This window comes from Aethalodelphis obliquidens, unplaced genomic scaffold, assembly GCF_003676395.1.
Source record: "Aethalodelphis obliquidens isolate GAN/ISIS:26980383/991018 unplaced genomic scaffold, ASM367639v1 scaffold55, whole genome shotgun sequence".
NCBI lineage: Eukaryota > Metazoa > Chordata > Mammalia > Artiodactyla > Delphinidae > Aethalodelphis > Aethalodelphis obliquidens.
Window position 1 is genome coordinate 1,143,467 of NW_020837999.1, and position 22,727 is coordinate 1,166,193.

General features: G+C 55.8%; 1 protein-coding gene across 2 annotated transcripts in view; it reads right to left on the reverse strand.

Moving 5' to 3' along the window:
• Positions 1-206: 206 nt before the first annotated feature.
• QSOX1 (quiescin sulfhydryl oxidase 1) overlaps positions 207-22,727 on the reverse strand; it is a 41,232-nt gene continuing 18,711 nt past the window's right edge. For both annotated transcript variants that reach the window (XM_027086152.1, XM_027086153.1), the window contains 11 exons: positions 22,511-22,556; positions 21,858-21,960; positions 19,352-19,442; positions 16,579-16,724; positions 14,815-14,949; positions 12,451-12,580; positions 8,979-9,101; positions 7,837-7,984; positions 4,052-4,231; positions 1,813-2,032; positions 207-957 (listed from right to left, as the gene is read on the reverse strand). In XM_027086152.1, coding sequence (XP_026941953.1) covers positions 1,833-2,032; positions 4,052-4,231; positions 7,837-7,984; positions 8,979-9,101; positions 12,451-12,580; positions 14,815-14,949; positions 16,579-16,724; positions 19,352-19,442; positions 21,858-21,960; positions 22,511-22,556 — 1,302 coding nt within the window. In that variant the 3' untranslated portion in view covers positions 207-957; positions 1,813-1,832. The remainder of the gene's footprint in view (positions 958-1,812; positions 2,033-4,051; positions 4,232-7,836; positions 7,985-8,978; positions 9,102-12,450; positions 12,581-14,814; positions 14,950-16,578; positions 16,725-19,351; positions 19,443-21,857; positions 21,961-22,510; positions 22,557-22,727) is intronic.

Below are 22,727 nucleotides of genomic sequence, written 5' to 3' on the forward strand. Positions count from 1 at the left end.
GGAGCGGGGGCGGGGGGAGGCGGGACTGAGGGGCTCGGGGCACAGAGAGCTCTGTGGACAGTGGGGGAGGGCCCCATCCAGGAGACAGGGGCTATGACAAGGGCGCTCTGACCCCCCGAGAGCTGGCTGCATCCCAGGTCAGGCTGGGTTTTGCACATTCTACCCAGCCCCGGACACTAGTAGCAAGTTAAGGAACACAGCGGCGCTTGCCTTAACAAAAATAATTTATTCCAGAGCCCCCTCGACCGTGGGGCAGAGTGGGGATCAAGCATGTGTACAGCGTCATCCTCCCCTCTGACCCTGTTAACCTCTACAGGATGGGAGGTGGACCCTTGAGAGGGATGACACTCCCCTCCCTCCACAGTAAAGATTAGCATCTATTTTGGAGATGAAAATCAACAAGAGACAAAAGACCCAGCTCCAAGAGGGGTGGAGCCCAATGCGGAGAAGCCAAAGCATGTTCAAAGCGAACGCTTCTCTCAGCCTCTCACAGCTAAGGCACTAGAGATCCCAACAGCCCTCCCTAACCACCCCCTGCCCCCAGCCCAGTACCATCACCACACCGATTCCAGCCTGTACCCTTCCTGTACCCAAGGTTTGGGAAGGAGCCGGCCAGAGGCCCTCCTCCCACAGACCTCACCTGGGAGACCAGCATGACTTCCAGAAGCTTCCGAAGCCCACCGTAAAGCCAAACCCTACCCAGGAGGGTCTGAGGGGCTGGAGGACGGGCGGGCACAGAGGGCCAGAGGCAGTCCTTCCTTCTCTGGTGCAAAGGGCTCTTTGTAGCAGGATGGACGGAGTCCCGGGATGTAGTAAGGAGTCCACTCCAGCCCCAGGGGCCCCTCCTCTGGAGATGGGAAACCTTGGAGACTGCAGCCTCACTTGCCCCAGTTTAGGGCCAACACCAAGCGGGAATCACTGAAGCTTCAGCAAGAATGAGGGAGGACTTCAAACAAGCTGAAAAAGAGGAATTCGGTGCTGAGAGGCCCAGGATGGAGTCTCCCGACCCCACTGCCCAAGGCTGTCCTCCCCCTCTGCTGGCAGATGAACCTGGACCCTGTGCATGTCTTCCTGTCTACGGAACATCCCTTCCCAGAAGCCCCAGGGAGGTCTGCTGCAGTAACTGGTTTTCCTAGATTTTCCTGGACAAGGAACAAGGTGGGAGGGGTGGGGTGCAGGGGGCTGGAAGAGCCCAGGGATGGCAGCTCCCTATCCTGCCCCCTCCCAAGTTGGACAGTTCGGGCTGCGGGGTGGCTGGCATAGCCCTTCAGGGCCCTCATCCTGGCCCGGAAGTAGGTGTACACAGCCAGCAGACCCATGAAGGACACGGAGGAGAGCCCCACACAGAGGCTGATGTCCAGGTGGGAGAAGTTCCCTTCCAGCACCTGCAGCCACTGGCTCCGGTCCTGCCTGGCCCCGGCCTCTGGCTCCCCGTCAGGGTCGCTGGCCAGCTGCTTGGAGCTGCGGCCCACTCGCCTCAGCTCTGAAGGGCCTCTGGGGAAGTTCTTCCCAGCCAGGAATTCAGCCAACAACACGGCTCCTGTGTCTCGCCTGCTCAAGCGTTGCCGCCCTTTTGGCTGCTCCAACTTATCCCTCTGAAGCCCCGCTATGTGCTCAGGAGCTTCCTGGTCTGGCTCATCTCTGGCCATGCTGAGGCCAGCCTGCGTCTCCTGGGGGTGACTTGCCCCAGGTCCCTCTGCTGGAACATCTGGGATGGTGGTTCCAGGGGACATTGTCCCTGGGCCCGCCATGATCTCAGCCTTCTCAGGGCCCAGAGTAAAATTTCCGATCGCCAGCTCCAGCTCCACCTGCCTTGGGGGGACTGCCATCCTCTATGCACCCCTCCGGGGGCCCAGGCCAGCCGAAGGAAGGTCTAGGACGATGTTGCTCGGGGAGAAGTGGGTCTTCAAGAACTTGAGGGTGTTGCCCAGGTCCCACACGGGCGCACCCTGGAGTTCAGTGTGGCAGGCGGAACAGAGCTCACGGGGTGGCCACTGCACCTTGGGGAACTCGGGGTCCTCGCTGGGAGCACCTGGGGAGGGAAGCACACACAGGTTGCCTGTGACACACTGGCCACCCGGAAGCCCAGACCGCATTCTTCCATTCAGAATGCCAGCTCCCTCATCTGCAAAAAGGGGGCACTGCTGCCCTGGGAAAGGATGGGCGCGAGAGAGGGCAGATGAAAGACCTAGCACAGAGCCTGGCCCACCGCAGGGCCCAACACTGGTGCCTCTCTGGGAGAGGACGTTCCTACCCTCCCCCACCCCCAGAACTCCACAGCTTCCCTTCCAGTCACTTCCCCGTGTTAACCCGCTGTCTCTCTTTGTCAACTTCACTGCTGGCTTGTACCCCTGGACCAGACATGAGAAAGGGCGAGAAGACTCAGAACGACCTGTCTTGCAGACTGGATGGTCCACTAGTATGTATCTTCTTTGCATTTTTCTAAAATTTCCCAGGTTTTACGCGAGTGAAGAGCCATTCTTTTTGTAATCAAAGGGAAAGTGCTTTGAAAGCAAGAGCCCAAGGCACATGGTAGTCACGAGGCGCCTCCTTTACCCGCTGCGGCCCTCTGGGGTAGGTAGGAGTTAGTGGAATTTCTTCGTCCGGTGGGCCCCAAGGGGTGGGGTGTGGGGAGGCCTGGGGGCCTGGATGGGGAAAAGGACACCCAGGAGAGAGTCAAGAAGTTGCCCTTCCCACCAGGCTACTGGGACCCCAAGCAGGACTGGCACTGTGGGCAGAGCCCCAGAGGGCCTGCCACCGGCCCCTCTTCCAGTGTCACCTGGGGAATGGCAATCAGCCCATCTCTCTTGGAGGAGGTACCTCCCCTAAAGGGTTTAATAGGAAAAAAAAAAGTTGCTGGCCAGAATGAGGAAGCAGCAGCAGTAAGTGATGTAAAAATCAGAATGATTATTTTGGGGAGGGAGCAACATGTAGATTCCAAGGGTCCAGTGAGAAGTCATAGTGATCAGGCCTTGCAAAGTGAGCACTCCATTTGCACCTGCTCATTATTGTTACTAGTTGATCTGAAAGGACCCCTCTAGAGAGAGTAGGACACTGCCTTCCTTTCGGCCTTCCCTTCAGGGAGAGGCGTGGGCTCCTGGCCCTCCAGCAGCAGCTGGGCCCCCAGAGAAGCCAGGAGCCTACAGGTCCTGAGGCTGGAGGGTCAAATGAGCATCTGGTGGCAGGGGCAGACAGGGGCAGGGAGAGAAGGGGTGGGAGGAGAGACAGCACGTGTCTTCTTTTGAAGTCCACCAGGAGGCCCCAGGAGATGCAGACCAAGTGCAGCCGCCTGCACAGCCACCTGCTCCACGGGCTCCTTTGACCTTGGCCCCGCCCCAGGCCTCATCCCCCACCTCCCGCCGCCCCTGGGAGGTCTGTCCCAGCCAAACACACTTCCTCTCTCCCCACAGACAAGCCCAGGCTCCATCCACGGGTGGCTCCCTCCCCACCCACCAGCTTCTGGCCACCTCTGGAGTTTAATGCTTTTGCCTGTTGGACCCATCTGACTCCTGTGCACGGGGAATAGAAAACACTGTAAATGAGGTATATTCAGAAGACAAGGCCTCTCCCGGGAGAATCGGTCCCTGGTTTTTCCAGGAAGGACCAGGATTTTCTCTTCAAGTATATTTTATCGTTATACCCCTCCCAGGGCGGGGAGAGGCCCAGCTCTCTCCTCTCTGTTGGTTTGAGTAAGGGGCCAAGAGCCAGAAAGCAGGACATGCGAGGCAGGAAAGGGACCCCGACAGGCCAGAGGGAGGGGCCCTGGTGTGGGCGAGAGAGTGAGCAATGGCATCGGAAGACCAGGGTCTCACGGTGCCAAAGCCTGAGCTTCCTCATCTAGAAAATAGGTCTAATGATACTGACATACATCAGCAGGGCTGGCAGAGCACGTGAAAGGGCTCTGGGTGCTGAGAAGCACCATGAAACACGGGGTGTAACCTAGAGGACAAAGAAGGTCCCGACTCCTGCCTCTGGTCCCAGACTCCAAAGCTCCCCCGCCTCACCCTCCCTCTGCAGGTGACTCCAGCCTTGGAGGCAGGCCCTTCCTTACCTGCGAGGCGAGCGTTGACCTTGTTGTGGCGAGACCAGAACCAGAGGATGGAGCTGCTCAGGTTCCCCACCTGGTGCACGGACTCAGTGGCCATCTGCTCAAAGTGGCCAGCGCAGGCTCGGCAGCCAAAGAAGAAGCGAACGTAGCCCCGGATGGCCTGGAGGATCTCCTGGGCCTTGACTACAGGGGAGAGGAGACTCCAGTCACAGGGGCCCTTCTGGCTGCCTGTCCCTGCTGGCTCCACCACTGTTCCCATCACAGGCCCACCGTGGTCGCCTCTGCACGGGGAACACACACCCCAGCCCACCTGGTGAGGGGCTCAGGTCTCCCTGTCTACTTCACCTCCCAGGGGGCATGTTCGAGTTGACCCCATCTCCTTCCAAACTCGTAAACCTCAGTCTCCCTCGTCTGCCTCTTATCCAGGCCCTCATCACTTACAGACACTCAGGATAAAGTCCAAACGCGTTGTCAGGACACTCAGGCTCTAAGAGACGTGGCTGGAGAGGAAGGCAGGGGCCACGGTGCCCATCCCCCATCCCGTGGGCCCCTACTCTGCCCCTCCTGCTTTAGGCTTCCTGTTCCAACTCGCTCCCCATCGTGCCATGCTGCGTCCACAGCCCATCCCGATCTGGCCCCGAACGCTCCCTAATTTGTCTCCATTTCTCCCCGGCCCCCTCACTTCCTCCCACTGGGCTCTCTGGCCTGGCAACAGCACAGGCTCTGAATACCCGCCCTCTTCTTGCTCTGACACAGGCTCCTCCCTGAAGATACCACTGCTCCCCCAAACCCGCTCCCCTTAAACCCCTCCGTCTTCCACACTCAGGGCTGGAGGTGGCGAAAGTACTCTCCCTGCTGTCGGTTGCTTCCAAACTCTCTCTCCTTCCTGCTGCGATCCCCCCAGCCCTTTAAAAGCTCCAACTCCGAGTCTGACCCCTCCATCCACTGGGACTGCAGCACGCAGCTCTCTGTCCCACGCACCACCCTTGCCCGTGCCCTCGGTTCTGGCGACGTCAGTGCCCACGCCAAGCTGTGCCTTGCCTCTCACCTCCTCAGCCCCCTCAGCTCCCGCTTCCACCCCCGCCACCCACTCACCACCTGCCCTGCAGCTATCCTCGCCTCCTCCGCCTGGCTCATGCTCTGGACCTCACCCCTCTCGCCTCTTCCAAGATTTCACTCCTGCGAATATTTTCTTGTGTTATGGCATCATCAATTTCTCCCTTGTATGGGCTCCTTCCGACAAGAAAAAAGAACTACAACGAAGAAACCCCTTCTCTGACCCCAGTCACACCCCAATCACCTCCAATTTCTTCCCGGCTCCTCTCTCTTCAGCCCAACCCAACCAGGCCTCTCTCTCCACTAATCCACTGACACAGCTCTCGCCAGGGAGGTCCTCGCCTCACACCGCCTCCCCACTTGGCTGACTATGTTCTCGCTCTTGAAACTCTTTATGTTGGGGGACCTCTTGAAATTGCAATGGCCACTCCTTCTTAGTCTCCTTTGTTGGCCCCTGCGCCCCCAGCAGAGGTCTGGATGCTGAATGCCCCAGAGCTCAGGCTTCAGCCCTCTTCTCTGCCCACCCACTAATGGGCTCCTCCGGTCCCGAGGCCTGAACTACCGTCTATATGCTAATGACCACAAGACTTGTATCTCTATCCTGGACCTCCCCCCAGAACTGCAGACTCAACTGTCTACATCTCCATTCAGAGATCCAATAGGCACAGACCACTAAGTGTACCCTCCCCCATCTACTCCCTCCCCGCCCTGAGCCTTCCCATTTCTCAGCTCATAGGACCATCAACTACCTGACGTTCAGGCCCAACAAGTCCAAGGTCCGACCAAAGTCCTTGATCCTGCATAGTCTTCATCCAATCCGTCACTGAGTCCTATCAGCTCTACCTTTAAAATATTCCCAAACCTGCCCACTTCTTCTTCCATGTGCACACCTACAACTCTAGTCTAGGCCACCACCACCTCTCCTGGACAAGTTCCACAACTTCCTAATCGGCTGCTCTGCCTCCCCCTTGCCCTGCTGTAGCCCACCCTCCACCCAGTAATCGCTCTAAAGCACCGATCTCGTGTGCATCACTCCCCTGCTTAAGGTCCCTAGTAGATTCTCATAATGCAGAGACTGAAATCTCCCTCCCTCCCACACCAGGACCTCCAAGCCCACCTCCTCTCCTGCTCCCCTCACTCCCAGGCTCTGCCACACTGGCCACCTTTTGGTGCTGCACACACACCAGACTTGTTCCCTGCACTTACTAGTCCTTGACCTGGGTTATGGGCTGAACTGTGTCCTCTAAAATTCTTATGTTGAAGTCCTAGCCCTGAGTCCTTCAGAATGTGACTGTATTTGGTTGGACACAGCGTCTTTAAAGAGGTGATTAAGTGAGAATGATGTCACTGGGGTACAACCTAATCCAATATGACTGGTGTCCTTGTAAGAAGAGGAAATTGGACGTAGCCAGGAACACCCCCACTGAGGACCGTGGGAAGACCCAGGGAGAATATGGCCATCTACAAAACCAAGGAGAGGCCTCAACAGAACCAACCCTGCTAACGTCTTCATTGTGGACTTCCAGCCTCCAGAACTGTAAGAAGACACGTTTCTGTTGTTTAAGCCACCCAATGTGTAGCACCTTGTTATGGCAGCCTGAGCAGACAGCCCGGGAGGCTCTCATCCCAGATGTCCCACCGCTGCTTCCCTCTCACCAATCAGGTCTCAGCACAGGGGCCCCTCCTCCGAGAAGCCTCCCCCAGCCAGAAACCCTGTCTAAACACAGCATCCCCTCTCCAGCCCCCCTCCCCCACCGCTTGGCTCTGTCTTCTTCACCGACTCACCATCACACCTGAAATGATCTGTGTTTACTGTCTGTCTCCTGCCACTGGACTATTGTCCCCTTGAGGCAGGGATGTCTCGCTGTATGCACTGCCGTACCCCACCCCTAGAGCAGGGCCCGGCTCTTTGGAGACACTCCGTAAATCCGGGCTGACAGACTGGCTGGCTGTCCGCACATCCGGCAGCTCCCCCTGTTCCCTCTGTCTCTGCACAGGCCGTCTCCTCTGTCGGGGACTCTTGTCCATCGTTCCCCCTCACTTACCTCCTCCCACCCTTCCCGATGGCGTGGAGCGTTCCCTCTCTTCCACCCGCACATCCTGCTCTCCCCCTGGGCCCTGGCAGGCTGCATGGCAGCCCTGTGCCCACCTGTCTCACAGCCCACTGGGAGCAGGGACTGCCTCTTCCTCCTTGTATCCTCCAGGCTGGGCCAGGGTCTGGCGTCAGCCTGGTCCCTCCGTGAGCTAGATGCCCACCTGTTCAGTCGCTGTGTGCGGCTGTGGGGCAGTGTGGGTTGTGGAGAGCAGCTGCATGGTTTGGGGATGAAACAGGGCAAAGGGGGAAAAGTACTTCCCCAGGTTCCCCTAGAAAATGATTTTTCAGTGGGAAGTGCAGTAAAATTGTTGAGTCTACGGTATCAGCTGCATAAACTGTGAAATAGACATAGTTCTTTTCTTTATGGGAGTATAAAAAATAGAACCAGAACTCTCTCGGGAAGACTAAAAATAAATCAGGCTTACGGCTACAAGAGAGCCAGGGAGCAGCCTCACGCCCGTTGGTGGGGCACCACCTCGGGGGCAGCGGGCAGGGCTGAGTGGCTACTCCAGGCCCGCTGCTTGTGTGTGGCCAGCTGCAGAGGCGGACTCCCCTAAATTCAGGCCTGCAGCGGGGAGCCAGCGGAGGGCGGGACAGGGCCGGCTGAGGCACAAGGGGTGCACAGGCCCAGACTCACCTGTTTCTCGTGAGTGGTCTACATCTTGCCGAGCTGCCTCCGTGGTCAGGAAGTGGAAGACGACCCACAGGGAGCAGGGAAAGCCGCGGAAGTGCGGCTGACTCCCTTGGCAGCCCACCCAGTTCACCTTGTCGGCAGTCAGAGCACCCTAAGGGACACACACAAACGTGAATGCATATGCGGAGAAGAAAAAGGAGCTGGCGTGGGAAGTGGGGAGGGCAACTTGCAGAAGACTCCAGGTCAGCACAGAGCCCCAGAACAAATGGTCCCTTTTTCAGTTTATCACCTTGAAGGTGGCATTTCCCTTCCACTGGCGACACCCGTCAAAGGAGCAGTAGGTCTGAGAACCCGTGACACAGACCGGGTCACATCGTTACTCTAGCCTTAGCCTCCCCTCTGTAGAACGAGGGGGGTCATCTCTAAGGTCCCGTCAAGCTTTGACACCCCACACGTCTGTGAGGTTCTGCACCTCTCCTGGCTGACGTGCCCACCTTTGTGAGAGCAGGAGCCCAGAAAGCTGACCCTGGACAGAAGCGTTGCTGAGGAGCACAGCATGCCAGGGAGCAACAGAGGGCTGGAATTAAAAGCTCTCTCACCGGGCTTCCCTGGTGGCACAGTGGTTGAGAGTCCGCCTGCCGATGCGGGGGACGCGGGTTCGTGCCCCGGTCCGGGAAGATCCCACATGCCGCGGAGCGGTTGGGCCCATGAGCCATGGCCGCTGGGCCTGCGTGTCCGGAGCCTGTGCTCCGCAACGGGAGAGGCCACAGCAGTGAGAGGCCCGCGTACCGCAGAAAAAAAAAAAAAAGCTCTCTCACCACCGGGGTCTCACAACTGGTTCTAAATCTCAGCCCAACCACTTACAGGTTGTATGATATTAGCTTATTTGACCTCTGTTTCTTCATCTGCTAAATGGGGATAATATCTGCCTTCCACTCATGCTGCGAGGATTAAATGAGGTCTGTACAGAGAGGGCTCAATAAACAGCAGTTTACTCGCTCCTAATGGGAGGACCCGACCACGATCACTGCCTCCTTCCTGAGTGCAGGTCGGTGACAGAGGTCAGAGGTGACAGGGTGAAGCCCTTCCACTCCCATAGATATCAAGCATGAGGTGGAGATCCTCCTTAGCCCTCCCACACTCACCTCCTTCCTGCTGTCCAGGGCAGTTTTAAAGAAACCGTAGGGAATTTTCTTTCTCTGTTGCTTCTTGAGCCAGTCACTCATGGAATGCAGGAATTTCTGGACCGAGGGCTGGCCAGGGAAGTACTATGGGAGCGATAAGGGGAGAGTGAGAAATAATTCCCCCAGAGTTCCGCAGTCCTGGGGAAGGCCGGGGGCCAGGCTGAAGTGGGCCGAGGCATTTTTTAGAATGTTCCAAGACCACGGGGAAAACATCCTGCCTAACACCCACATGTGGGTTCCTCACTACCTTTGCTCTGGAGCACCTGCGAAGGCGAGGGGGAGGGGTGGGCAGAGGCGCTCAGTGGGACCAGGCCCTCAAGGCCGCCCCCTCTCCAGGCTGCAGGCTCCAGTTCTGACCTGACCACACGCTCACTGGCAGGAAGGCTGAGCACCTTCCTGTGTCGCTGCCCAGGGCTGCTGGGACCCCTGGGCCACACGGGCCTCTGTTCAGCTCATCTTCTGACAGAGCAGCTGACTCGCTAACTGACCAGCTGGGCGAGGCTGGCAAATGGCCTTTCATTTGTATTCCACGGGCTGCCAATGGGGACAAGGCAGTGCAGGGGCTTGAGCCGAGATCCAAATCTTGACGGGAACTCCCAACAGTCTCTGAGGAGCATGAAAAGCCACTCTGACAATAAGTCAACTCAAATCGGATTAGTATCAGCACTTTAAAACCACAAGGACTCCAGGGACGAGGATGGATGCCTGTGTGCGCGCACCGCACTGCACGCACAAACACACCCAGGGTGGGGGGAGGAGGGAGAGAGAGGGCTGCAGTAGCAGAGCAGGTCAGATAAACCATGAAGGGGCAGGTCGAGAGGGCAACACAGGAGGAAAACCAGCAAAGAAAAGCATTTGTGAGAAGAAGGGTGCTGCAGACAGGAATGATCCCTAAACAGAAAATCCTGCCAAGGGACCCAGTCCTCTGAGAAAGTCATGGCGTATTCTTATCTCCAGGCTGGACACTGTCCCCCAGCAGAAGTGGCCGGAAAGAATCCTGTGCTTTGACACGCTCCCTCTTGGTCAGCTCACACGGGCCTCTGGGCTCTCAACACGAATTTACAGCTTCAAGTCAGCGTTTCTCACTGACCTTCACCCATCGTCCTGATTTGGAAGGATGACGCCCTCTAAGGCCACGGTGTCAGGAGGAAGGATGAATTAAGGGGCTCTGGACTACAGGGAGTCACCCTGCGCCGGGAGCAGGGAAACCCTGGTGACCACACGCCACCCAGTGGCCAGTCCTGCCAGCCGCTTCCGTGAGGGAGCAGGGAGATCCCGGGCTGGGCCGCCGGGCAGTGCCTCCCAACTGGCCATACTCACAGTTGACAGGTCCCTAAGGCTGAGCAGGCAGAGTGAGCTCTACTCACTCAGCCTTTCAGTGCTCCACGCACGGAGTGCATAAGGGTGTGGGTTAGACGAGACGTAGGCGCAAATCTCAGCTCAGCCACTCACCGGCTGGAGGACCTTGGACAAGGTGCTTTACCCCTCTGGGCCTCCATTCCCCTCTCTGTGATGGGATAATGCTAGCACCCACCCCGTGGAGTCTGTTCTGAGAAATGCAGATAAGCTAAAACACAAAGGAGTACCTTGCAGAGTCGGACACCTTGTCAGAGCTCAAGAAACGGTAGCTGCTACTATTATTGCTCCTCAGGATAAAGCTACCCAGGCAAGGGTAGGGCCAGAATACTCCGCAGCCTCCAGGGGCTGTGCTGCACAGCAGATGCCCCTGAGCCCGTGCCCCCCAGCCCTCCACTTTCCTCTCTGAGGGTCCTGGCTTCTGGCAGGGAGGACTCCTTCACCCCAAACTCAGTTCCAGCATTGCTGAGGGCAGAAGCTCGGCGGGCACCACGGAGAGGGTGCTGCTTAAGCCTCTGCCCCGCTCGGGCGTTTCCTGGGTCTCATTCTTTTCCCTCACACTGGCTGCAACAGTCCCACTGGGAGCCAAACCCAAACGAGCTTCGAGTCCAGCTGAGAGATACATGCAGCACATGATAATTCCCCTGGGATGAGTGCTTCAGAGTGGATTGGACTGGGGGGGTAAGGGGACCCCTCTCTGCTTCCTGGGGCCCCGCCTCACGTGTCAGGCAGGAGGACAGCACACAGAACTACTCGAGGACTCTTCCCCTCTGAGCCTCTGGGTCAGCCACCCTGGGCCTCGGCAACTTGAGGACCAAGCGGCTCACGAGGCCTCTGAGGAAAGGCTCTATTATCAGACTGGGCTGAAGAACAGGGGCCCAGTCTGCGTGGAACATCTGAGAGGGGCTGAAAGCTGTCTTGCCTTAGACCGGAACAGCGCTGTGACAGCACTTGCCACCTCACAGGGTCCTCGGTGCAGCCACAGATGCCCGTCACTAAGCCAAGTGGACCAGAGGGCCAGGCCTGGTGAGGAGGGAAGAGGGACCAGGCTGGCGGCAGTTCCCGAGGGAGAGGCGCAGACCACCCCCAGAGGTAGTCCCAGCTGCCCGCAGACCTGCGCCAGAAGGAGGGGCTCAGACCTGGCTCCCGGGGGCCGAGGGTGGCTGAGTCAGCAGTCAGCCTCTGAGGGGGACCAGAGCCCGCACCTGACTCAGCAAGTCCTCGGCAGCCAGAGCGTCGGGATTTAAGTAGGGCAGCACTGGCAGTGGACCTGCAGCCGCAGAGAAGGATGCAGGGAGGGAGGAGGCGGCAGGTGCAGAGGGAAGAGGCAGCCCACATCTCACCTTGAGAGACGAGCAAGGAGCGTGGCAGAGAAGGGGTACAGGCTCTAAAGCTGGGACCCCGGTTCAAATCCTGGCCACGACACCACCAAACAGGAGGCCTAAGGCACATCACTTGAGCGACCTGTACTTCTTAAATGGGGGTGGCACCTGCCACCCTGCGGCGAGATTAAGAGGATTAAATGCCTGACACACATCAGGTCCTCAGTAAGGAGGAGCTACACTTGGAGAAGTAGCCATGCTGGCAGGAAACTACAAAGGAATAAGGAAGGCACGGCTAAGGCCAGGGAGCTGCGTCAGACTTTGGCCAGAGTCTGGGAGGGAAAAGAGGAGATTCAGAAAAGCCTTCTTTCCTTCACTGGGGTCCACGGGTCCTGCTTTCCCAGTGACCGCGGCAGGGAGTGAGGCTGCACTCCAGGCTCGGCCTGAGGTAGAGGACTCAGGCAGGCAGAGCCAGCTGGGAATATCCCCAGGGCATCAGGCCCTGGGTCCCACCCACCCCCCTGCACAGGGCAGGGTGAGGGAAGGGGGTTGTCCCTGGTGGTACGGGGCTGACGGGAGGAGGGCGCAGACCGCAGGGTAGCAGCCCATAGTAGACTGGGACAGCCGCGGGTCCAGGTGTCCAGCCCGACCGCGAGCTCCTGAGGGAGGGGCTGGCCCGGCGCCTGCTTCAGGGATGCGCACTGATCCCATGTGGTGTGGGGCTGCCGGACAAGGGAGGGCAGGGTCCTGCTCACCTGGGCCAGCACCGCCATGAACTTTTTCAGGGCCACCAGGCGCTGCCCCTCCAGGACAGAGAACTTGGACACTTCTACCTGGAGGATGTAGTGCAGTGCAGATTCCAGGTCAGCCATGTAGATCTTGGAGCTAAGGACCCAGAAGGAGCCAGGGAGAGAAAAGAGTATTAACCATGGGGCAGGGGCTGGGGAGAAGCACCCAGGGCCAAAGGGAGAGAAGAGGAGGCACTGCTGATGGTCACAGAGTCCTGTGAGTTAGCACTTGGGGTTGGGGAGGGAAGGATTGGGAGTTTGGGGTTAAAAGATGCAAACTATTACACATAGGATGGATAAACAACAAGGTCCTACTGCATAGCAGAGGGAGCTATATTCAATATCCTGTGATACACCATCATGCAAAAGAATGTCTGTCTGTGTATAACTGAGTCACTCTGCTGTACAGCAGAGATCGGCACAGCACTGTAAATCAACTACACTTCAGTAAAAAAATAAAATAAAATAAATAGGTTAGCACTTGGCTCTGCCAGTAACTACCTGTGTTATCTTGGGCAAATTACTTAACTTCTCTGAGCCTCAATTCCTTATCTGTAAGATGGGGATAGTAATAACTTGCTCACAGGTAGGTTGCTGAGAGGATCAAACAAAAGCACAAATGTAAAACTCTCAGCAGCTCCTGGCACAGAGTAGGGTTCCCCCTCTGCAGGTCCAGGGCCAGCCTCTCCCATCACTCACTAAAGGTGTTTTTATCAGGCCACTAGTAGAAGGTTGAGCTTCATTCTCTGTTCTGAACAAAGATCCCTAGGGACAGACAAGTAGACCAACAGGGGCGCACCCACACAACATGGCTCGGGAAGCTGGGTGCTCTTTGAAAGACCAAGGGTTTGCTGCCCGCCAAGGCTGAGAATGGGGCTGGGGAGAAGGGGAAGTGGGGTTTTACGTTTATTTTGGCTGACGTCCTTGCAGCTGCCAGACCCTGGGCATCAGGGCTCCATCTTGCACCTCTCGGGCTGACCCCAGCCCTGGGGGAAGGGCTGCAGGCTCCCAGCTGGCTGCTCCACCCCATGCCCATCACGCTCTTGTGAGATCTGGGCTCAGGGTCCTGAGGGAAGGGCTGCTTCTCTACCCCTGCCTCCTGACCCCTAGATTCTTGCCTCCTTCTATGGTGGCCTAGCTCTGGGGGCTTGGGCAACTCAACCCGCCTCTCCGGCCTCAGTGATCTCACCTGTAAAATGGACTCCTGCCCCACCTGCCTCCTGAGGTGGTGGGAAGCCAATGAGGTCAGCTGACGGGGTGAGCACTGTGGCCACCTGCGCTTTACCCTCGTGCCAAAGTCCCCTCCCTCTGCTCCACTTCCATGTCCTGGGGCCTCAGTTTACCTCTCCGTTCCTGTGTTATGCCTTAAGGAGTGGCCCCCTGACTAGAGGAGATAATGGACGGAAGTGCCCAGCAGAGCCTGGCACATAAGACTAGAAGTGTCAGCCATAATAGCAATTTGAATGATCTGAATAATCATAATTTGAATGATTATAATGAGCACACCCACCTCTTACTTTCTCTTTCCTTCCCACCTGATTTACTACAAACCTCTCCACTAGCACTTTCCACCCTTAGAGTCTCTCGTGTTGGGATGCAAAATCCTTCCCGAAATCCAGTGACCCTGCCCCCAGTTCTCTCGTGCAGCCCCCCTTGTGGAAGCCGCTCTCTGGACTCAGCTCTGAGCTGCCTGGTCAGCCATTTCCACGTGGTACCATGCTGGGGGCCAGAGCAAGAGGTCTACAGCCCCATCTCCCTGCCCAACAAGCAGAAATTCTACCACCAGGGCACAGCCAAGGAGCCTCAGAGAGAACAGTTACCTCGTGCTGACAACTGTGCATGATGACACTGGCTACCTTGAAAAGTAGTGAGCTTCCTGACACCAGAAGCATTCAAGTGAGGTCGGGTGCCTTCCTAGAAGGGATGCTGCTAAGGGACTGTAAACTCTGGGCAGGGCTTGCATCTGCCCTGCAGAAATAACTGCTTGGGTGGGAAGTTGTTTTGGAGGCTGCACATTATCCTTCCAAGCTGATTCTACTTGGTCTTGAATAGAGTTAAGCTTAAGGAATGTGGGCATCGGAAAGTATGCGTTCCATCATGAAGAACACAGTCAGCAGACGCTGCCGCCTCCACACCTTTAAGACTCTCCTGTGCGTGGCCAGCGGCCGGGGGCCCCCATAGGCCAAGGCCAGCCCTCGGGGGGTCTGGGCTCAGTATGACACGTGCCAAGCTTGTGACAAGGAACAGAGTGTGGAAGGAAGGGGGGCGTGTCTGTGATTAGAAGAGAGGGTGAGGAAGGGAAGGGAAGAGGAGGCCCAGGCGTGGCCTTACGGATCTGCAACTTTCCACACGGTAGGGGCTATGGGTCTAGAGGTGTTCGGCGCAGTCGGGGTGGGGACAGTCTCGCTGGTGTCCCTGGAGAACCTCTTCAGGTACATGGTGTAGAAGAACCTGGATTCCATAAGCCTGTGAGGGAAGGGAACCATGGGGGAGAGGCAGTGAGCATGGAGGAACAAAACCCCAGAGCTAACTCGTGGCAGGAGAGGAGGCGGGTGGCTCACCTGACAGGAATGTTTATTCAGAAATATTTGAACCTGGATCGGTCTTATCCTCAGTGAGGTAAAAATTGGGGCAGCCCTGCCTCACGTTAACCTTTCTATTCACTGCTCATGCTGTGGAAAGCCTCTCTGACACCAGTCTGAAGTCAAAACCCACCTGGAAAAGCGGCTGGGCCCGTGAATTCCTCAACCTGCCTCGGAGAGGTGGGGAGACAGGGCACCTTCGGGGGCAGGAGGGCCCTCTGGGGACAGCGCTCCTTCTGGCCACGGACCGGACGGTGGGTTTGACGACCCTCCCCAGAGACCAAAGCTACAAAGTGGCACGTGGCCTCAAGGAAGCTCACAAGCTTGCTCCAAGGTACCAGAGGTGACATTACTCCCCAGGGAGGTCAAGGGAGTTTGATACATGATTTTTAAAAAGTAGCAGCAACGACCCCAAACCACGACATTTCTGACGATCCTTTTGATTTCTCTCTCTCGTCTCATAAAGAGGAGTCCTCAAGGGCAGGCGGCGCCTCCCGGTCAAGGGCCCTGGAGGGAGGGATGTGAAGACCAGCAGCGTGACGGGACACCCCAGGGGACCTGGCACCGGGAAGCACTGCTTTCCACTCCACTGTCCCGGCCCCATGTTTACAGACGAGCAGGTGGCTAGAAGCAGCGTCGTCACAAACAATTTTCCCCTCCGCCAGCTCCAAGAGAGGAAACAATGCCTCCGCTCCCCACCAGGACCGGCACTTCCTGCCCCTCCCTGTCCCCGCGGCCATCGTCCTGCCCCTCCCTCCACCGCCCCCCGCCCGCGCTCTCTGACGAGGCCTGGCCCAGTGCTGCCAGGTGACTGGGGCCGGGTGAGGGCGAGTGGCCGCGCTGCCCAGCCCTGGTGCAGGAGGGCACTAATGGCTCTGAGGAGTGGCTCACTGGACATCTCAGGCCAGCCTTGGTCTCCCTGGCCCTCGCACTTCTGCCTGCAGGGCTGGGTGGACATCAATCATCTGCCCAGGGAGGGCACTGAGGCACCATCTGGCACCATTCAGCAGCGGGAGCCTGACAGAGGGGCTGCGGCTGGCCTGATTGTTCTCTCTTGGCATTTCGGAACTGGCTATTGTCTGGCTCCTAATGAACTTTTCTGCAATTAGAAAACCAAAGGGAGGGAGGGTCAGGTGTAGCTGAGCGCTTGCCAGGCACTTGCAGACTGCCAATGAGTCTGTCTGTGGAGAGAGGAGGATGGGGAATAGGGCCAGGGCCGCGGTGGGGATGGGGCTGAAGCGCCAACGCTGGGTGTTGAGCACGCCGGGGACCTGAGGCTGAACTGCTGAGCTGGGGGCAGCGTTCTGGGCCCGGACTCCTGGCTGTAGCATGCCCACCACCCCACCCACCGTAGGCAGATATCTGCTTCTCTTGCAGAGGGTGCCCATGGACTCCTCGGAAGACTCACAGGAGAAAGAACCCGTCAGCCCCTGTGAAAGGCTGGCAGCCTCTCGAGGCAGGAAGAAAGGAGGAGCGCGGGGAGAGGGGAGAGAGGGGGCAGAGAGACACTCACACGGGGATCCGTAAGGAAGAGCCATTCCGAAACAGCAGGTAGCAAGATGGGAAGCTGGTGACACCAAACTCGTTCACCACGTCATGCTGTGTGTTGAGGACCCTGCGCACCACTACGCCCCGGCGCTGAGACAGGTCCAGAGTCACCTGCAGAGACAGTGAGACACTTGGTGGTGGGTAGGCCAAGCCACTGGACAGAGGGAAGGCCTGAGTAGGCACCTGGTGGCAGCTGTGCTCTAGCCAGACTCGAAACCTTTCCAAGAGTAGACTATCGTGATGAGTGAGAGCCTCCTGCCGCCAACTACATCTGCCCTGCTGTAAGGAGTGCAAATGCTGCCTGCTTGGAATGGTGCGGACCACACATCTTGAATCCTTGAGGACAGTCCCAATTTGGTGTAATTTTCTTTCCAATGAGAACAATTTGTAAAAGGCGTAAAAAGATGTGGTTTTCAAAAACACACATGCACCCCAATGTTCACTGCAGCACTATTTACAATAGCCAGGTCAGGGAAGCAACCTAAATGCCCATCAACAGACGAATGGATAAAGAAGATGTGGTACAATGGAATATTACTCAGCCATAAAAGGAACGAAATTGGGTTGTTTGTAGAGACGTGGATGGACCTAGAGACTGTCATACAGAGTGAAGTGAGTCAGAAAGAGAAAAACAAATATCGTATATTAACGCATATATGTGGAATCTAGAAAAATGGTGCAGATGAACCTGTTTGCAAGGCAGAAATACAGACACAGATGTAGAGCATAAACATATAGACACCAAGGCAGGAAAGCAGAGGGTGGGCTGAACTGGGAGATTGGGATTGACATATATACACTAATATGTATAACACATAACTAATGAGAACCTGCTGTATAGCACAGGGAACTCTACTCAATGCTCTGTGGTGACCTAAATGGGAAGGAAATCCAAAAACGAGTGGATATATGTATACATATAGCTGATTCACTTCGCTGTACAGCAGAAACTAACACAACATTGTGGAGCAACTATACTCCAATAAAAAAAGTAAATTAAAAAAGTGTATGTATCTGATATTTGGAAGAAAATAAAAGTGGTTTCAGTTTTGTTCTGATATTTGTAAGACTTTCTGTCTATATTCCAAATCGGAAAAACATACTTAGACGTGACGGTTTTATTTTTAGAAAGGATTAAGAAGGAGAAATATACTGTTAGGTAATATTTATTAAATAGGTATTATGTTCTGTATATAGACTGTTTCATTTAATCTTCAAAATAATACTTACTATGAAATAGGAACAATTACTAGCAGACCAAGCCAGGTGGTGCAGTATACCATGGCTGCTTGGGTTTAAATCCTGCCCGCCCAGACTAAACCTCTCCCAGACTCAACTTCCTTACTTGCAAAATTGTAATAACAATAACCACCTCCAAGGGCTGTTAAGAAGACTGAATGGGTTAATTTTATAAAAGTGCTTCTAACAATGACTAGTAAATAGTTATGTACGTAAGTATTTCTTTAAAAAAATAAAACTCCTATCGTATAGTAGACGCAAAAACCGAAGCTCAGCAGTGAAATCATGTGATCAGGTCACTCATGTAGCAAGCGCCTGAGCTGGGCTGTCAATCCCAGATCGATCTGCCTCCAGAGCTGGGGCTCTTGGCCACTGTGCCCTCCTGACTCTCAAACTAGCCATCCCTGGGCACCCCTGCATGGACACGGGACCAGTGCCCTTGGTGACTAGGGGAATGGGGGAGCGTAGGAGGAAGAGCTGATTCCAATGAACATTTATCAATCACCTGTACAGGCATGACGCCAGGCCTGGAATGGGACTCCTTCAGCAAAGCTCCCTGCCCATCCCACCTCCATGCTTCCCCTCTCGGGGCTGAGAGGTCTGGAGACAGCTCAGAGCGTTCAACTGTGCTTGGGGAGTTTCAGGAGGAAAACCATTCGGAGTCCACAGTGGTGTTTAATTTCATCCCCTCTCTCTCTATCTCCTTGCACTGCCTTGGAACTTCTCCCAAGCACCGACCCTGTCCCACCTCTGCATCTGGGAAAAACCCAGTGGCCCGCGAAGTCCATGAGGCAGCGGTGGAACGGCAGACTCTCTGCATCAGGCCGGGGACGGATCTTTATAAAGCACGTACTCTGTGCCAGTTACTCATCCAGGCTCTTCCTCTAAACCGCCTCACTTGATGTTCCCAAACATACGCTGAAAAAGGTAACTGTCACCACTTCAAAGGTAGGGAAACGAAGCTCAAGAAAGTTGAGTAACGTGATCACAGACACAGCACATAAGTGATGAAGTGGAGATTCCAACCCGCCTGATTCTGTTATCTGCTTCACCTGGGAAGGGACCCCGTTTCCTCAAGAGGGACTAGAGGCTCTCTGATGTTCCCTCCCCCCCAGATTTTTGACTCCAATTCTTTGCGGGCAAGGTAGTGTGGAAATAACACAAGCTTTGGAGGCAGACAGACCTGGTTTGAAGTCCTGCTCTACCAATTCACTGGCTGTGTGATCTTCGACCTGTTATTTGACCATCTTCGTTAATTAGAAAGATCAGCAACTACGTGTGTCAGCAATCTAGTGCAATGCTCAATAAACAGCAGGTGTTATCATTCTCAGTTTCCACGAGGAAGATCCAAGCAGACAGAAAGGTCCAGCTCCTACACTTCCCGTTTCCCCCAGCAGGGGTCAGGCCAGTGCTGCGCTAAGAAGGGCACAGGAACAGCCCTGCTCTTGGCTCCCTCCCAGCGGCTATGCAGGAGCTGTGGGACCGTGCAGGCAGCTCACCTCTCTACCCAGGTAGGAGCCTTCCCTTTCAAAGATCAGGGCCAGGTAATCTTCATCATTTCTTGCAAAGAATCCAGTAATCTCCTTCAGCCTGCAAGAGACAACGCTGGCAGTCACTCTCTCTGTGGTGGGAAGAAAGCAAAACTGCCGGCGACAGCAGACGTGGCTGACCCAGTACCGTGAATGCGGCCACACACACCTCCTCCTCTGTTTGCACACAAGACTTCGAGGAAGTCTCTCCATGCCAGCCCTCCAGTGGGAGTAAACCAAACCCTGAGTCTCAAAAGACGCTCTCTGCCTATTACCGAAACCTGGTTCTTCACTTCACCCACCTATTTGGGTTGCTTTTTCAGCATCAGGAGTGTGTACGGGCAGTCTAAGGAGGAGACCGGGGGAGGCACGCTTTGAGACCAGGTGTTTCTATGCTCTGGGTAAGGCCCAGGCTTAGAGGGCAGTTTTTATTGGTCCCCTAAGAAGCTGGTGTTTACTACCCATCAGACACAAGCCTTGATCTGTGCTAAGCCACTACCAACTGGGAGATGTGCTTTTTCCACCCCTGGAGCAGGCATACAAAAGGAACTAAAGAATCAGAAAGTCCTGGGTACAGGAGATCTTAGAAGCTATCTAATCTTATTTTAAGATTTCTAAAGAATCAGAAAGTCCTGGGTACAGGAGATCTTAGAAGCTATTTAATTTTATTTTAAGATTTTAACCTCCTTATTTTAATACGAGGAAACTAGGGCCCCAGGACGAAGGTGGAAATTAATAAGAAGGCAAATCTTATTATTCCCCCCAAATCAAAGAATTAAGATACAAGCTGTTTTAAAAATGCAGAGTTTCAATAGAAAACAATTGCATGATACAAAAATGATTTGTTCCCTTATTTCAATTAAAAGCAGAACATCTTCAGACATGTAACAGGAGACAACAGCATCTACTTTTGTCCCCAACCTGATGACCTATTTCCCTCCTCTGGATCCAGTGATGGGGCAGTGGTTACCTCCAAACAGAAGGCGCAACATGGGGCCAGTGGAGCCCAGCCCAGCAACAGTACAAACGCCATGCCAGAGAGGTGGGGGCCCGAGTGTACCCCAGTGGGCGGATGGTCACTGAGAGCCCCTGGGGTGGGAGCAGGTGGCCTCACAGGCAACTTCCCCAGACCTCCCCAAGGCTGGCAGAAGAGCGAGCCCACGGACGGCTGACCACGTAACCCGCGCCCAGCCCGTCCATTCCCACTCACACTCTGGAAGAGGCAGCCCACCTTCCACCACAGGTCCCCGCCTCCTCCCTAAAGCTCTCTAGAAGGATCACTTTGAGAGAGGCTGGCAGGTTTACCTGGCTGGTTGCTTTTGAGATCTTCTGGGCTGAAAAGGCACCATGAGGGAGGGTGGGTGTAAGAGAGAGAGAGAGGCAGAGACAAGATCATTGAGAAATGGAAGAAGGAGCGAGGTGTTTCCTGGAGAGATGGGGTCTGGCTGTGGAACCCCAAACCAAGACCATATACTCAGTCCAGGGGCTCCATGAGGCCCTCTGGGAGGATGGAGAATTGGGAAAGATGATAAAAGAATCATTGTGAGTTGGATTCAACACCAACTGACACTTGGAAACACAGTCCCTCAGCAGGGCCTCAGCTTTCCAGACACCAGCAGACTTAGTGTGGGCGCTGAAGCCCCAGTGTTTGCCTCCTGAGGCCTTCTCAGCATCCGGAACCTTCACTGTGTTCTGTGGCTGAGCTCCCTCTAGCAGCCCCAGCTGGTACTTGGATTTGCTCCTTCTTGGCCCCTTAAGGTGGGCTTTCTCCTATCCGGAGTTCTCGTCCAGAAGGGCAGGACCTCGTGTTTTCAATCTACCTGTCTCCCTCTGTGGGAGAGTTAGAGTGAGACATCATGCACCTCATTATCCTGTTTTCCTAGAATGGAGGCGATCCTGGAAGGCTGCCGGGCAGGTAGATAGATATAGGGCACCAGCCACCTGATGCTCTGCAGCCCAGGGAGGAGAGTCACCTCCCCATCCCCCGGTCACTGCTATGGCTCAGGAAATGAGCACCTTCATTTTACAGGGCTTTGTGCTTCTCAGTCCCCCATCCCCTTTCCTCTAAACGGCATCTGGTCTCCCTTTTTCCTCCCCATGCCCACCCTCTCAGGGACCCTCCCTGGGTTAGATCATGTGAAATCCAGCTGCATCCCTCCGATATTCCAGGTTCTGAGAAGCAGCAGCAGGTATGACCCAGAGAACCCCTCCCGTCTTTTCCTTCCCACTGGGTGGGATGGGCCCTTGCATCCCTGTCAGCCCCAGGAAGTCAGGGCTCCTCGGGTAGGACCTCCAGCAATGGGAAGCCCTCCACCAGCTGCTCCAGGCAGCTCTGGGCTCCAGTCCACTGGAGTGTCCACCACTCAGGCAACAGGAAGAACCAGCCCGGTCCCCAGCCCTGCTGCCCCCACTGTCCTCTCACTGCCAGGCCTGCCATCCTGTCACACTGCCCTGGGCCTGCCCCAGCCCCAAATACCTGGCAGGCTCCAGTGGGGGACAGGCGGAGGGCCACGTGTCATTATGGGACTCCAGGGCGTCAATGAGCCTCTCCCGCAGCATCTGCACGTCAGCTCCAGCCACTGTAAATGAAGATGGACACAGGCAAGGGGCGTGAAGAGAGGAGAACGAATCCCAGTGCCCTTGTCAGCTTGCCTCATGGAAGCAAAGGGCCCAGGGCATGAGCTGAGCAAAACAGAGCACATCTCAGTCCTCCTCTGTATGAGGGGCGGGGGCATCCCACCCCTGTGGTCCTAAGCATGGCAGGGGGACCCATCCCTCAGGGCAGGCGAGAGTCCCTCAGACCTGGGCCCTGAGGGCCCTCCCCACGCTATCTGGCTGCCCCTCTGCGTGTCAACCCCACTTGGACAAGAAGGGCTATTCTGGGAACGTGTGACCCTCCCTGCTTCCCGGATGGGCCCAAATGGAAGGGCTTCTTCAGCCTTGTTTTCCCAAAGGCATCTTCCAGTCTGGCTGGGAACGACATTTCCAGGAAAACACAAATTTGTTTGTGGGGACCTCCTCACCCGGCAGACCTTGCTGGGCTCTCTTCACCCCAGGAGAAGCCCAGGCGAAAGAGGGGGAGAAAGATGCTAACGGCGCCAATGAGACCCCGCGAGCTGGGACACCCACCTGACAGTGTAGCTCCTGAGCCGGTCTTGGAAGAGGCCTTAAAGAACTGGAAGCAAACACACAGAAAAGAGTCAGTGGAGCTAAGAGCACAACACCCGCGCCAGTTGAGCGCTCTGTGTTTGAGACCCAGCTGCTTACTAAACGGGGTGACTTTGGGGAAATGACTTAACTTCTGTGAGCCTCAGTTTCTTTATCTGTAAAATGAGAGCAGGAGGTC